This window comes from Melozone crissalis, unplaced genomic scaffold (genome assembly GCF_028551555.1).
Source record: "Melozone crissalis strain CALT ecotype California unplaced genomic scaffold, PUWL_Pcris_2 ptg000016l_1, whole genome shotgun sequence".
Lineage (NCBI taxonomy): Eukaryota > Metazoa > Chordata > Aves > Passeriformes > Passerellidae > Melozone > Melozone crissalis.
Genome location: NW_026535794.1, coordinates 44,202,532 through 44,218,896, shown reverse-complemented (window position 1 = coordinate 44,218,896; position 16,365 = coordinate 44,202,532). Strand labels below are relative to the sequence as shown.

Below are 16,365 nucleotides of genomic sequence, written 5' to 3'. Positions count from 1 at the left end.
ATCAAAATCATTAACATAACAGCTCAAAAAACTTGCCTTCCTACTTTTTATGCAGGGCAAGAAAGCATAATACACTAGCACAAATGGTAACTGAGTACTTACTGCTTGCTTGAAGAAAGTAAAAATAAAAATTAAAATAAAAACAAAAATCTTACCAGTGCCTCTGTAAGGAGTTCTGTTCTGTGCTCTGTGGAAAACTTGAGTGTCTCAGATTTTTTTCCACTCCCTTTGCGAAAAGTGAGATTAAATTCTGTTCCTTGTCCTTTTCCAACAGGAGAAATACCACAGATATCTCCATAAGGCCACTAGACAATTGAAAGTAATTAGGTGTAGTGTTAGTAATTTTAAAGCTACATCTCCCCCTTTCAAAACCCCTTAGAACCTATAATAACCCTGTAACAATGTGACAGCTAGCATGCTATGTGACAGCATAAGCTTGAGCTTCCTCTTTGATACTATGCAAAGTAACTAAGTATCCTGACTCCCTTCAGGGACACAGCTCAGCAGTGATCAAACTTACCCTGGTTCCTTCAGAACAGCACAGCCAAAGGCAAACTACTACTTGTTGGCCAATGAAGAGAAATTGCCTAAAAGTACAAAACCCTACTGGGTATTTGTAGAGTTAGCAAAGGCCACAGACCTTCTGTTATGTGTACTTTTGCACACAGCTGCCACACCTTCTGGCTTTTCTGAGATCTTGTCAGACTAGATGGTTTCTTAAGCCTGAATGCCACTATTCACTCTGGATAATGGACATAAGTCAAAAATCAGCTTCAAAAATGACAGTTACCTGATTTGTAACTTCCAGTGTGTTGGGGTTGTATGTGGTGACTGCATGGGTTCCAACTGAAAAGACTCGTTTATATCTAGAATACAAAATAATGTTAAGTTTCTCCAGAAGTCACAGGAAAACCCATGCTGAATTGCAAAAATGATGTTAAGATCACAGGTTTTTGTTAGGAAATGGATATGGAATTTTCTTTGTGGTAACTTGCAGTTTACCCTTATAATATGTTAAGCTCTTCTGTTCTATAAATCCATAAAAGAGATGTACAAGTTAAATACTACTAAATAGATTTACTTATGCATACCTTTTCCTAACTTATTGGCTAAGGCAGGATCAAAGACTCATGGACTTGCACTGAAAGGTACTACTAGACCAGAATAAATTTTAAGAAGGCTACACAGGTAGGGGAAAAAACCCCAACCATTTCTGCAATAGTCTAAAGCATCCATCTGAAGCTGTCTCAGCCAACAGTTTTAACACAAAATCCAACTGCTCACAATACTGTTCCAAGTCAAAGTACTACTATGGCCAAGCCTAATTTTCTTCATCTTGAGGGAAACCAAAGCTACCAAACTCTAGAAAGACTTATATCATCAAAGCTACAGTCATTGTACATTGATATCACAGATATGTTAACTGTCACAGGGCTTAAACAATAGCAAGGTAGTTGTTTGTGTTTCAAGTGTATCAGACACAAGCAGCAGTGAGCTAAAGCTACAGAATTTTGACGCATCAAGTACAAAATCAAAGCCTTACCATGGCTTCATTTCCTAGATAATCTCCAAAATGTAGCCTGAACAAACAAAGACTCTTTACATATTTCTGAATCTGAAAGTTTTGAAACATAACTAAGCAGAGTTTGAAACAGTAGGTTATTGATAATAGCTTATTACTTGCACAAGCCATGTTCTAGGGTGCTTCCATCTGGAAGCCATCCGGCCCAAAAAATAAAGCCAAAGCTGAAGCAGAGCCAGTACTAGTAAGTATTCTCTGACTAAAGCAATAGCATCTGAACATGGATGCCTTTCTTGAACTTGAACCAAATAAAAATACTTTGGCTAGTTGTCCACATTAAAACTGATTCAGTGCAGGAATTTAAGTTTCAATTCTGGGTAAACTGTGGGTTTGTTTGGAAAAGATATTAGCAACCAGATGCTTAATTAATCTGAATCTGTGCCATGTTAGACTGCATCAAGGACCAGCAGATCACTCCTTCCATCCTTCTCTGCATTCTTGTGCTGCAGTCCTTTCTCCTCTCTCACTTGACAGGTCTGCAGCACAAGCCATCATTTTTGCATAAGGTCAAACTTTGCATGGGCATCAAATATATTCAGAGCAGCTCTCACATATCCCTTACAACAGGAAGGTCAAGAGCATCTATCTGACAGGCAATCTCACAAACTTAATACCCTTCCAATTTCCATTATTATTAAAACAGTTCAAGTTGAAGCTTTACTGGCCCAGAGTTTACTTTAGGAATTAAAACAAGTGCTTATTTTCTTCAAAGCTTAGGAACATCTGTATTGAACTGATTGGCCCCCTTAAGGATGTTTAACATATTTGCAAAACCTATCTGTGTTTTTCTACATAGTTGAAATTTCCTTATTTAAGATGCAGGTCAAGGAAGTAATGAAGTAATGAAGCAGAATGAAGCTACTCTAGCTGCTAATAATTCCACTATATTCAGCCTCTCAAGGAACGCTCCAGTCCTTAGTGCATAAGAAGAAACACACTGTTCCCTCTCCTCTTGTTGCACAATTTATATAGGTTTTTCTGTCTTTTATATGACTTATAAATAAAATTCATTTAAGTTCTTTAGAACAGCATATCACAAGTAATAAAGCTCTTTATTACTTGCTCAAGGTTTTGTTTACTTACTGAGCCTACCATGAGCTGCACAGTGCTTTGTGGCAGAGTAAGGATTTGCAACCATTACACATAACTTGAAGATCAGCTTGCAAACATCACAGCTCCTTCCTTTTCTCCCCTTATGCTCAAGCCCACATTTCAAGATCAGGGAAGCATTTATTATCCAGCATTCTTAATATGTGATGGGACAAGGAACACAAGACAGAACAGCAGTTTTGCTGAGTTGCCATTTCCCTTGTTTCCTCTCCCTAGGTAAATTCAGAAGAACCAAGTCTTGTTTCATGAACAGAGGAGATTCAGAGGTCAGCTCTTACATGTGGCCTACTCTTGTTCATAACTTCACCTATAAATATTTAAGAAAGGTATTCATACCTCCAGGACTTGAAGAGTTTACTATTAATTATCTCTCAAACTACTCTGCAGTACTGTCTAATCCCAGGCTATTTTGAGAAGAGTTGAAGCAAATGTCCTCTTCCCCAAGAAAAGGCTATGGCCTGTTCACTAGTTATTTCAAAGCACTGGAGAGACCTTTTTAATCACAATGAACCTGGCAGATCAATTTCATACCACCACACCAAACAAAAAAAAAAAAATCTTCATTAATTTTACAGATCTACAGAACACTGGAGCATCATCATGTGCACTACTGGAAAATACTTTATGGACACACAGAGCCCATATTCAAAGTGACTAATTCTATGAGTAGTCAAAATGATTCAGGCTCATTTAGCACCACACATTCAGTTACTGGTTTTTTTTAATGTTATACATAGATTATACTGAGAATGTATAACTACAAACTGAGTGGACTAGAGAATTCAAATAGAAAATTACTAAAACCCAAATAAACTGTTGCAACAAACAAGGGGCAACTACTTACTAAATACTTCTTTCCCCCTCACTACAAAAGAATTAACACACCACTGAATTTTTAAACTAAATCTGTTCTAGACTTTAGACTTAGCCTGAAGTTCTTTAAGAATTCTATAAATGTACCAGAACATTACCATCAAGGTTCAAGATCATAACTTCAAGAGCTTGCCTCAGGCTCTTTAATGAGAGGAATTCTCCTTTCCTTCTCAGTACTCCCAGTCTTTGATAGAATGAATGGGTCAGACAAAAAAAAAAATCAACCAGTTTCAATTTACTGGTCAAACAACAGATTTGGACAATACCTCTTCATAAAACCATTAGAATCAAGCAGCTCTCCTGTTCCCAAGGTGAAGATAACCCACTCTCTTTGTTATGTTGATGTTTGGATAGCAAGGAAAAACTCATTCTACAGAGATACTATGCATGTGAAAAGGGACAGTGGGGGAACATACCAAATCAAGTTCTGTAACAGCTGACTTCAGACACAGCATAACAGATACCAGTTATGGTAACTTAGTGGATAATTTTATTAGACGTTCCCAAGCTTTTGCAGACAGAAGCATCACCAAAAATTCATTTTTAGATCCAAGACCCTCATTAAAATCAGGTTAATTTCTATTAGCAGAATTCTTCAAATTATCTCAGTTAGTTTAACAGATAATCTGTTACACAACTTAAGTGTATACGTGGACTAGTAATCCTCATGAATTAAAGTACATAAAACACTACTCCTCCATAAAACTGTTCTGAGAAGAAACATCTCCATCTTAAATTTAGTGGTTTATATAGTTAGTTCAAGAGGCTCAGAACCTGACGAGGTTGGGTGGTCCATTTCAGAGCTACACTGCAGTGTGGGAACATAAGCAGAGGAAAGCTAAACCACAATGTTACAAATCCAAACTGATTCTAGTGAAGATACATTTAGTTCAGACACTGAGCAGCAGGAGTCTTCAGTTCAATTTTCATTCATCAGTTGGCTGAAGTTAAAACTATGCACTTAAATCCAGTAACAGAGAGGAAAAATGTCACACAAAACTTTAAAAACAAAAAGCCAAAATTAACAAACTTCAAATCACTTACTTTCCCCTCCATGAATGTTTTGTTGTGTAGAAACAAGCAAGATCTCTGTTTTCTCTAATTATATTCATTCTGTGCCAAGACCTGAAAACAAAGGAGACATCCTGTTAGCACTCAGGATTCTTATTTAAAACCAAAGTTCACCAATCATTGATATGCTTTTACAAAAAGACTCTGTTTTTAAACTTGTTTATCAAACAATATGTGGACCAAGTTATACAAGAATTATTAGTTTCTCCACTGCATTTGTTACACTAGCTACTCCTTAACAGTACTAGGTTCCAGTAAGTTTTGTCACATTTGCCATATTACAATCATTCTACTTTCACTGCACTTTTGCACATTCAAACTCAAGTATATTTTATGTCATCTCCAAACTGCTTTACTCTCAAAAATTGTATTATGTAAAATTATTTGAGTAACCTCTACCTGTAACTCTAGCTAAACCCAAGTTCTACTGCAATTCTGAAATAAACAGTAAGGAGATATCCAGATACATAGAACTGTTTGTTTTACAGTCTGAATCAGAACTTGAGGTTGAGAAACTTACTAGCTAAGCATTATGACTGAAGAGCTGACTAAGTACCATTCCTATGCTGTAAAAGTTTAAGCAATCTCACCACTAACATCATGACATGCTTATTTCCAACAGAGGGAATATCTATTCCCTAAACACACACACAGAGGAATTTAGTTAAACTTCCCCATAACTGCTTAAGTAGATCATTGCTTTAGGAGTTGCTAAGTTCTAAGGAATGCTTCTAAACACTACTATTTTCAATGCCTGAAACAAATGCATGTTGAGTAGTTAGGAAATTAATCTCCCATTTATTTCACTATGCTGTTATTACATATACAAGGAACTTAAGCAGACATTCCCTGATTAAGTACAAAAGTGAAGCTGTCACTCTCCATTTACTGCTACAGCATTAGCTGTATTTTCAAATGTGTTAAATCAGGCTTCCCTGTAACTGATTGAAGACTGGTACTACCCTCAGGTTCACACCAATAACACAGTGGCATCCCCAAAATACCACACACTAACGCTGGTCTGCAAGAACACAACTTGCCCGAAGCAACTCTCAAGCAACCCAATCCCAGTCAGTACCTCACTCAAAGTTAAGTAACATCCCATTATCTTTTGCATTCATCTAACTCTGCTTGACTGGGCAAAGGAAGATTTCTTATTTTGAGATGGACAACCTGCAACATTAGCTCATTGCTAATTTCTACCCTCTATGACTTCAGGTTATTTTCTTTCTGAGCAAAGGCTATAGAAGTTATGGAGTCATGAGCATGAAGAATGGATAACCTGCTCAAAATGACCTCTAGAATTCCTTCCCTCAGGTGAAGAGCCAGCACAATCATCACTAGCTACTGAAGGAAACTTGAAGTACTGCCTCTGGGAAGAGAGAAGAGCAGTATTTACGTCTTTCAATGACTCAGTGTTCGAGTCAAATTTTTAGAGTTAATATTTCAATGACTCGTGGCAAGTTAAATTCTCTAAAGCCAGTTTTTGGAAACAAAGGACAGGATATTCAACAGCATTGGACAGGGAATTGTCCAGAGGGCTGCACTCAAGCAGTTGCAGTCAATGGCTCAATGTTAAAGTGAAGATAGTGACAAGTGGCATTCCTCAGGGGTCGAGACTGAGACTGGCATTGTGTTAACACCTTTGTCAGGGATATGGACAGTGGACTCTGCAAGTTTGCTGATGACACCAAGCAGTGTGGTGCAATCGACAGGCAGGAGGGAAGGGATGACATGAAAGGGACTCTGACAGGTGGGAGAGGTGGGTCTGTGCCAACCTCACAAAGTTCAACAGGGCCACACACAAGACCCTGCAGCTGGGCTGGGCCACCCCAAGCACAAATACAAGCTCGGTGGAGAATGGCTCGAAAGCAGTCCTTGGAAGTGACTTGGAAGTGTTGGTTGATGAGAAATTTGACAGCCTAGCAATGTGTGCTCACAGCCCAAAAGCACATTCTGAGATGCATCAAATGAAAACTGGCCAGCAGGCTGTGTGAGATGACTCTTCAGGTGTGAGACCCCACCTGCAGTACTGTGTCCAGCGCTGGGGCTCCCAATATAAGAAGGACCTGGTCCACATCTTTTGCAGTGAATCTAGAGGAGAGCCACAAAGATGACCAGGGAGGGAGCTGGAGCACCTCTTCTATGGAAACAGGCTAAGACCTGGGGTTGTGCAGCCTGGAGAAAAAGCAGCTCCAAGGAGAACTTAGAGCAGCCTTTCAATACCTAATGGGACCTACACGAAAGCCAGAGAGGGGCTTTGGGCACGTAGTGACAGGACAGAGCGACAGCTTTAACCCTTTAAACTGAAAGACAGGAGGCTTAGGTTAGATGTTAGAATTAAATTCTTTATTGTGAGGACCAGAACAGGCCCAGAGAAGTTCTGGATACTCATTACACCAGCCCTGGAAGTGGTCCAGGCCAGGCTGGATGGGGCTTTGAGCTATTTGGTCAAGTGAAAAGCATTCCTGCCCATGGCAGCGAGGTTGGAACTAGATCATCTTTAAGGTCCTTTCCAACCCAAAGCATTCTATGATTACTCCTGAAGTTCCCATTTTGCTTGGGTTAAGAACTGTTATTATTATTACCATGGATAAGAATCAAAACAGTACACTCTATCCAAACTACACAGACCTTACTGTACAGTGGCACACTTTAGATCTGGTAATTTTGTTTCAAAGTTATCTTTCAGAACAACATGCCACATACTCAATCTTCATGCCCCTCTTTCAAAGCCATTTTCTTGACATTGACTAAAGTATTAGTAAAAATAAAATAAGAGGCTTATAACAAGACTAGCTTTACTAAGTACAGGATTAAAAGATCTATTTATCTGCAATTCCAGTTTCACCAATACCAGACTCCTCTGACCAGCTCTATTAGGTCTCCCAGACCTGAACACCACTTGCTCTAGAGTATTTAAAGCAAGATGTTCTCAAGGTTGCAAATATCTACTCCTAATAATACAGAACTAAGAAACATTCATTTATGAGCTACCAGCAGCTTCCAGAAATTTTAACACCAGCATCTAACTAGAATCAGGATACTGATGCATGAAGTAATGTACCTGAACTGCAATAACAAATTCACCGCTGTTTTTGTTTAGATGAAAATCACTAAAATCATTTCGCTTTCATGCTTTATTCACTGTGCTTCTGGACAGTGATTGCAACCATCCCTCCCACTGAGAAGGCTACCACAGGGGCAATATATGCTCAAGTCCAGCAACAATTAATTCTTGTACACATTTTCCAGCAGTTTAACAGACAGAAAAGGCTAACAATAGCCTAGTGTTCTGAGCTGCTGTGGTAAAGCCCAGCAATTATTTACTGGTTGTCTTTGATTTCACAGTAAGAACAAGATAAAAAAAAAAAGTTCATATCAAAGGCAACAGTATTTTAGAAGAAACCAAGAAATTCCTCTTCCTTCAATCATTCCAGCAGAACCAGTGTGGCACCTCTCTTGTACTCTCCACAGTGTCATACACTGTAATTTTAGCACCTAAGGCAGTATAACCATTGACTTTGCAGAACACATCAGGCTTTACCATTAATCAAGTTTAGCCATATTGTCAGTGTAAGCTATAGTGGCCTGCTTAGTTATATATTAATTTCCTAAAATAAGACAACATTCTTGTTACCTTTACCTTTTCTTCCTGCATTCAATAGACCTTTAAAAAGTTGCCTGCCTTAACACAAAAATGGAGTGAAATTTGTTATCTCACTCATAAGAGCCCCCAGGACAATAAGGCACTAACTTGAGCAATCATCTTAATGCTCTGAGGTACCTGGGAGTAGAGAAGTCACAACTTCAAAGGTTATTTTGAATACTTTGCAGCACAGCTATTGCATATCCCATACTGATGGCTTTTAAAGATTTGATACTAGAGAAACACCCAGTTGTTCTATTTCCATTGGAGCAGAGGCAAAAACTACTTTGAAAGTAGCAGTTTGTAAACATGATTTTCTTGGTTGAGAGAGGGCATGCTGAATACAGACTGTAGTCAAACTATCCAAGGATTCTGCAGGCAAAGTATTGTCTACAACTTGCAACTTCTTTTGGGAGCCTAACAAAAGCACTCTCCAAAATATCCCCTGGATATTTTAATCAGCTTTTTCACAGGACTGAAGTTCAACAATACTTTCCTATTTGGTTCCTGTAGTACTGTAAATAGCAGTGAAACAGCTTCAGGGGAAGAGCTGAAACCACATTTTTGAGTGCCTCATGTACCAGAAATAGCAAGCCTTTAAACTAAATGGCCTGAACTGCTTCCAGGAGTCCCCCTGCCTCAGTGTTTAAGCTACACAGAATCATAGAATAGTTCGAGTTGAAAGGGACCTTTTACACAATCTATATTCAACTTGTATGCACTTTCCACTTTTCCAGGATTTCACATTCTTTAGACAAAACTACCATCTGGGAAAACAATCTATTTCAGGAAACTGAGACAAGTCAGTCTCAAACCAGCACTTGTGGAGTCAGAAGAAAAGCTGTGACCTTGCAGACATCAAAGCAATAGGCACAGCTGTAGTTACACATAAGCTTCCTTCAATTTATTAAATAAAGTCAGAAGTTTGGACATGGGTTCAAAGTTTAGTGCAGAATTCAGGTTGAGTTTTTTTCCTGATTATATTACCTCTCTATTATTACAAAGCCTCAATATCTTTTTAAAACTAAGGTTTAACAAAGTAGAATTCAGAGCCCCACACAGGATTATTATTCTTTTCTACTTCAGGGAGGAGTAAAAAAAAAATGCTGATAAGAAACTGAAGTTTCTTGGGCAAAAGAGGAAGAGAAACACAGATAAGAAACTGTGATTTTGTTTTAAAAATTTATTCCAGCACACTAGTAAGAACATTAGCAAGAGTTCCTGGAAAGTCTTTACTACACAGAGACAGAGAGTCATAGCACGCTCAAGTGGGACTTTTCTGAGAGAGAGAAGACATAGTATGAGCATAAAACCAGAATCAACTGGAAAGCAATGAGAGCAAAGCACTAAAAAAATCCCTAAGGTTCTGTTATTTTGTGGTTCTACACACCTGCCTGCTAGCTTAAAGGTCTGGAACCTGATTTCCAGTCATCTACACCTCTGTAGCTTTAAAGCCATTATTTAAATAAGTGAGTTTTCCTGCACTGAAATGTTTTAGCTGTCTACATTTCAGCCTCCTCTCTCATTGCTGTGGTCACCAAGTGGCAGAGTTTTGCCTTCAGACAGATTCTTTCTAACAAGCATTAATTTTTCCTCTTCCTTGAACAATACTCTTCTCCTAAAGTACTACAGCCTAATTAGCTGTGGAAACAGATTTCATCTGCAGTGCAGGAACTCCCAGTCCTTTTTGTAAGAGGGGAAAGAGAGAAGATCCACCAGATCCTTAGAAGAAGCTACATGCAACCTGCCTCAGTGATAGCAGCAATCCCACCTTCAGTGCCCCAGGACAGAAAGAGGCTGAGAATTCCAGCTTTACTGCAACCATAAATGACAGTGACAATATCAGAGTCCATCCTCCAGGTGACCCATTCCCTCACTGAGGATCAGTGCTAAGGATAAGAAAAAGTGTGGAAGATTCTGGTTTTCTTTTAAATTTATATTAGCATTCTGCTTTACCAGTGAACCAATCTGATTCACCAGCTAGACAGGTGAGTATCAGATCAAAAGTATACACTCACTAAGGGAAGGAAGAAAAAAATATATTATTCCTTTCAGTCATAGTTTAGCAATCCTGTCATATTTCTTCAGAATAATGTTCTGTTTTATTAGTGAGGCAAGAGAGTTGTTAATTTTTTTGACACAAGAATAGTTTTTTGGAAGCAAATCAGGAAGCTAAGCAGTTGAAGGTTAACACTTCATGACATGGTTGAATGCCAGCAGAAGAATTACTAAGTCAGTAAGTTTCACTTACTGAGCTTCAAACAAGTCAAAAGCAAAGTCACCTCCACTGTACAAAAAACAGATCTGGCTTTAAAGACCAAGCCTCAGCATATCACTTAAAATCTGGAAATACAAAGTGATTCAGTCCCTCAGGACAAGTATGTGTTTGGAAACTATGAAAAATGCCACATGACACCCAGAGGAGCAAGCAATACATACAAAATAAATCTTTCGAAAAATGTCTTCCAACAAGGCTAAAATACGAGGTTAAAGTTCCTGTAAAGTCTATACCACACAGGGACAGAAATGCAACTTTGTCTCCAAACACTCAGATATTTGCTACAAGTGGAAAAAAAAAACCTGTCAGAAATAATAGAAAGGTGCCAGTGACTTCTAGTTAAGTGTTCTGGCACTTGGCAGCCTATAGTAGGCAAGAATTAGACCAAGCTGCACATTCATGAATTGAAGCAGGCTGGAGCCAAGCATAATTTTCACATCTGTAATACTAGTCCTGTTATTTTGATTTTATTCATCAGACTGTTTGTAAACCACCTTCCTAACTCAATCCTAAAATGAAACTCAAAGTCACTAGCAGTCCCTTCAACAGCCTCCTCCTTTTCAACAGATCTCACTACATGCAAGTAGCCTATGCAGACAAATCTAATAATCAACAAAAAAAGTCTTCAGCTTCAGAGAACTTAAATTCTAAAACCAGGAATATTTTCTGAAATGCAGTATTTTCTAACCAGTGCTAAGTAACACAAAACAAAGCAGTTATCTACTGAATTTCATCTACTCCAACCATCACACATCTTATTCGTGAAAGAGCACAGGAGAAAAAGGGAAAACAAATTTCAGATCACATTAACTTCAAAAGCAGCCACACTGCAGAGATTGAGTGCATTCACAGGAAGTATCTGAATAAACTTCTAGGCCTATGTTTTCCCCCAAGCAGAATGCTCAAGCACTCCCTCAGCTTGAGAGCACCAAGCTGAAAAGAGAAAAAAGACCTCTCTCCCAAACTGAAGTGCTAAGATAACATTTTACTGGCCCAGAACTCAGCCCTCAGTAGAAGCACAGTGATGAAGGCACAGGCTTCACACCACTCCACAGGAAAATCTATCCCAAAGACTGCTGGCAGCTCACCGCAGACAGAAAACCATCCAATATGACTGCTTGTTTTGACTTTCAGAAAACAAAAAGCAAGCTAAAAGCATGCATGGAAGGAAATCAAATGCTTGTGGAAAAATAAGAGCATTAAGGGTAGATTTTCTGAAAAGTGCATCTAGTTCTGCTCATGCTCTTCAGGCATACTGCTAGCACTCAAAAAAGAAATAAAATCTCATCTCTGTGAGAGCATATCTCTGCCACATCTCTCCCACCCTTCATAAATTATTTCCCAAAGTATCTCCTGACAGGTATATTTTGATCTGAAGGCAGGAGGAGGAAAATACCGTGTCTTTTCTTAATGGACACGTCAATGCTCTTCTAAGAAAAAAGACAAATTCTGCCCGGAGGCTACAGAAGCCGCATCAGGTGCGGGGCACGCCGAGCGAAGCGCCGGGCGGGCAGAGGCTGGAGAGCAACCCAGCCCTCTCCTCTGCCCGGATACAGGAAGCGAAGGCAGGGCTGGGGCGGCTGCTGACAGGTACCGCGCTGGGGCCGGGGGACGCCGGCTCACAGCCCCAGGCCCCCACGGCTGGGGCGGGAGCGGGGCTGTGCCGGCGGCAGCATCAGCCCCCGGGCGGCAGAGCCAGCGCTGCCCCAGCCCCGACCCCGCGCCCCGCACGGCGCCGCGGGCCGGGCGCGCCCCCTGCCCGCCCGCCCGGCCCCGAGCAGCGCCCGGGACCGTGGAAGGAGGCGGGGGCTGCTGCCACCGCCCCCTCGCCTCCCCCGCCGCCGGGATTTACCTGGCCGGGGAGCCCGCGCTGCCCGGACCTGCCCCCACCAGCAACGCGCTTTCCCGGCGATAAGGGCGAAGGGGCACGGAGCGGAGCTCTCACCCCTCACCCTCCGGCCGGCAGGGCGGGCGGCAGCCGCTACACCGCTCCCTCTGCCTTAGAGCCTGGCGCTGGAGGCCGCCATCTTAGCTCGGGCAGCGAGACCGCCCCCTCGGCGCAGTCGCCGTGCGGCCCGGGGCCGTCATGGGACGCGGTCACCTGATGTGCTCCGCGCTGCCTCCCCCTTCCCGCCGCACTCCCTCCCTCCTTCCTTCCTTCCTTCCTACCCTCGCCCCTTGCCCTGCCCTGCCCTGCCTGATTCTGCCGGGAACCGGCATGGCTCCGTACGCAGGCGCCGCGCCGCCTGGGTGCAAAGTGCCCGTCGCGCTCCCCTTGCGCGTCGCCTCAGGGGTGCCAGTGACCGGTGCGCTCCTGCCCGAGCGTCCCCGGGCCGTGGAAGGCGCGTGGAACAGTTAAAAAGCCGGGGCACGCTGTTTAATTGTGCACAGTGCTTACGTGACTGTAAAAGCCATGTTAAAATGCCACATTAGGGCTGCGGAGACTGAATCACTGATTTATGTGGTTGGCTAACCACCCGCCAGATTTCTTACGGGACTCGTAAGCTCCCCGTCAACTTCCCCATATTCTGCACCAGATCAAGGGTTCCCAAAAATGTAAACTATGGACGGCAGCATTGTAACAAGAGCCTCTTAAAATCCCTACTGATTGGCATAAATATTTTGAATATTTTAAAATATTATTTGGATTAGAATACTATGGCCTTTCCCTCAAAACAGTGTCATTATAGTCTGCAGATGAAGAGAGAAATGAGGAAAAAACTGTAAGTGGAACTAACTATTTTGGTGAAAAATACCGAAACAACAGGTGTTAATTTTTTTTTAATATCCTTTAATATCCTTTAATATCCTTTTCACCGTCATATCTACTCTTAAGAAACAGCATGTAGCTGAGTCAGGGCAGGTTCAGGATGGATATCAGGAGAAAGATTTTCACCCAGAGAGTGGCTGGGCACTGAACAGGCTCCCCAGGGAAGTGGACACAGCACCGGCCTGGCAGAGCTCAAGAAGCTTTTGGACAATGTTCCTGAGCACAGGCTGTGACCCTCAGCGTGTCCTGTGCTGGGCTAGGAGTTGGAGTTGATGATCCTTGTGGTTCCCTTCCAACTCAGGATATTCTGTGATAAACTGTCTTGTATTTTGCTTAAGATATTTAAATACCAGTCAGACATTCTTCTGTTAAACCTAGTCCTCCGAATCTGGGGCACTGTGATAAAATAGCACTGATGGGAAAATAACATATTACTTCAGGGAAGCTGATAAATTGCTTTTGGTTACAGAACTTCAAGGGAGAAAAAAAAAAGATTTAATGTTTTATTAACGTACTAGGAATTGTAGGAATCTAATTTCAGAGGGAGGTCATATGATTTGGAAGAGTTTCTCTGAGTGCATAGAAGAGTTTTTGGAGTGGCTTCTGGTTTTGTTGATTAGTTGGCTCAGAGGGTTTTTTTGATTCAGGGGCTGTTGATTTTTTCTCAGTACTTATTTTGCATTGTTAATGTATAGGTAAGTAAAATGTGTCAAGTAAAGCAAGAGCTTGTTACCTGTTTATTACTCAGGAACAAAGAATGACACTTGAATAATGAAACTGATGTAACAAAGTAGTAATCCATGTTTTCATGGATGGATTTTAATCAGAGAGCACAGATTATATTTCAGTATATTTATTCAGCTCAAACTAGTATTTCAGTAACTGTGTCTTCCTCTATTTTTGGACATGCTTTTGCCTAAGTAGTGGTAATAACTTTTGATCTAATGCAAACAAATGATAAAAGAAAAGGAGGACACAGATTAAGATGAAGAAAATTTGAGAGACAGTGAAATAATAATTTTGAAATTATTCAGAGAAAAAGCAAACAAGGAAAGTGTGTTTAACAGTTCTGACAGAAAGTTACGGAAATGATATTGTACAACATGGTGCAACATCTCTCAGAAATTAAAGTAGACCAGGATTTCATTACTAACTAATTGTGAAGTATGTGTGAAGTTACCTTGTGTGCAGAAAAAAAGTATTCTGGTTTGTTTGGTCTTTTTTCTTGTGAGATGACACTACTGGATATTTTTAGAGATAGGATCTCATTTTTCTGTTTAACCAAGGGTTTGTGAAAATGCTGGAATACAAAAATTCTATTTTTAACACCTCAAATTTAAAACTTTGTTATCTTAGTTTAAAAAGAAAGTGAACAAAATCCTCACTCCATTAATGTCAATGACAGTTTTGTTATTACCTGTGTCTGACACAGGTAGTGCTTTATTTTTCCCAGTCACTTTCAAAGTCAGAAATCGTATCAGAGCCATTCTCATTATCAAAATAGCATTAGTAAAACAGAAGTTTGATGCCTTCTTGAAAGATAAAATATTAAATTGCTTCAATCCAGTTTGGAGAAGCAAACCCAAGTTCAGTTCTTTCAGATCTTTCACGTGAAGTACTGCTAATGTCAATATGACCTTCTCCATTTAAATACTTCCATTTGCAAAAGAGTTCAGGCCATCTCCAGTCTAGAGAGCAAAGTCACTCCTTACCATCCAATTATTGAAATCTGGAAGGAATGAAGAGTTCTAGTCCACCACTAAATAATTAATAGTCCACTGGCTATTTCTGTGATCAGCACCTATTCTGAAAGACAGTGGTTTAGGATGGCTGAATTCTTCAAGGAGGCTACAGTACAGGTACTGTAGAGCCAATGCTAAGATCCTCTGCATAAATATTACGATTGTAAATACAACCTATAATAGTAGAGATCCTATTACCTTTAAGAAAGATATATTGTGGTTTATAGCAATAGAAAGAACAGGTTTCTACCTAGCCTGCATGCAGCAAACAATGAACAAATTAACTTCCCTTCCTAGTACTGTCTCTAATGATAGGGCAGAATTTTGAGTCATCTGTTTGGGCAGAGATTTTTCCACTCTTCCTTGTCTTAGAAGAAAATAAGTTCCTGCTGGAACTGGGAATAGTTACTTCACTCTCTTACTTAACTTGCAGTGTTGGAGGGTGCAGGACTATCCACTCTAAGGTCAACTACTGTTTTTCTGCCATGAAGTAATGTGGATCTATTTAGTCATCTTAAAGACTGGATCTAAAAGGTACAACACAGCTTAGTATGAATTTAGGATAACTAACAGAAAATATACTTAATAACTGTAATTTTAATACCAAATAACAAGAACAGTAATCCCTTGATGATTAATTATAGTACTTGACTGAGAAGGGATAACAGAAAGATTTTAAAAGGGGGGAAGTAAATGTCAAAGTCCCACATAAACATGCCTTTGGAAACCCCTGTCCTGGATCTTGTCTCTTTTACTACAAAATTATTGTAAATGGCAAAATGCAGGTTACACTGAGGGCCTTCTGGAAATCAGACTCACGTTCCTGCATCAGTCTTTGTTCTATTCCTTGTTATCCCAAAGATGCATTAAGACTATGCTGACAATCTGCCAGCTGTTCAAAGCTCACATCAAATTTTTATGTATCTTGACATATTTTGTCTAAAAATAAGTGCAGATAATAACGATAATTTATCTTCTGTGTGACATTTATTAACAGGTAACTTTTGGATGCTCCCCAATAATAATTCTATATTTCCTGGTAGACTTGTTAAATGATTACTTGTTTGTTATCTTAGCTAATTGTGATAAATTTTGGTAAATAATTAATAAGTATCTTCAATACAGCGATGCATGCCAATCTGTATTCATATTCATAGCATTTCTCCAATAACTCTTCTTCTGTTTGGATAATCCTTTCATTTTGGCATTGTCCTATGTGCAGTAAACCCTCACATATTAACTTTTGAGCTCTTGATCCATCTATACCTTTGTATATCCTGGTCTTTTTGG

The 16,365-nt window shown here is 40.2% G+C and overlaps 1 protein-coding gene across 2 annotated transcripts in view; it reads right to left on the bottom strand.

The window, feature by feature from the left end:
• Positions 1-12,599, bottom strand: part of DNAJC13 (DnaJ heat shock protein family (Hsp40) member C13) — a 57,126-nt gene extending 44,527 nt beyond the window's left edge. For both annotated transcript variants that reach the window (XR_008482934.1, XM_054273277.1), the window contains exons 1-4: positions 12,416-12,599; positions 4,610-4,690; positions 791-866; positions 156-305 (exon numbers count right to left, since the gene is read on the bottom strand). Coding sequence is in view for 1 of the 2 variants with exons in the window: in XM_054273277.1 (XP_054129252.1) it covers positions 156-305; positions 791-866; positions 4,610-4,677 (294 nt within the window). In the remaining variant the exon portion in view is untranslated. The remainder of the gene's footprint in view (positions 1-155; positions 306-790; positions 867-4,609; positions 4,691-12,415) is intronic.
• Positions 12,600-16,365: the final 3,766 nt, after the last annotated feature.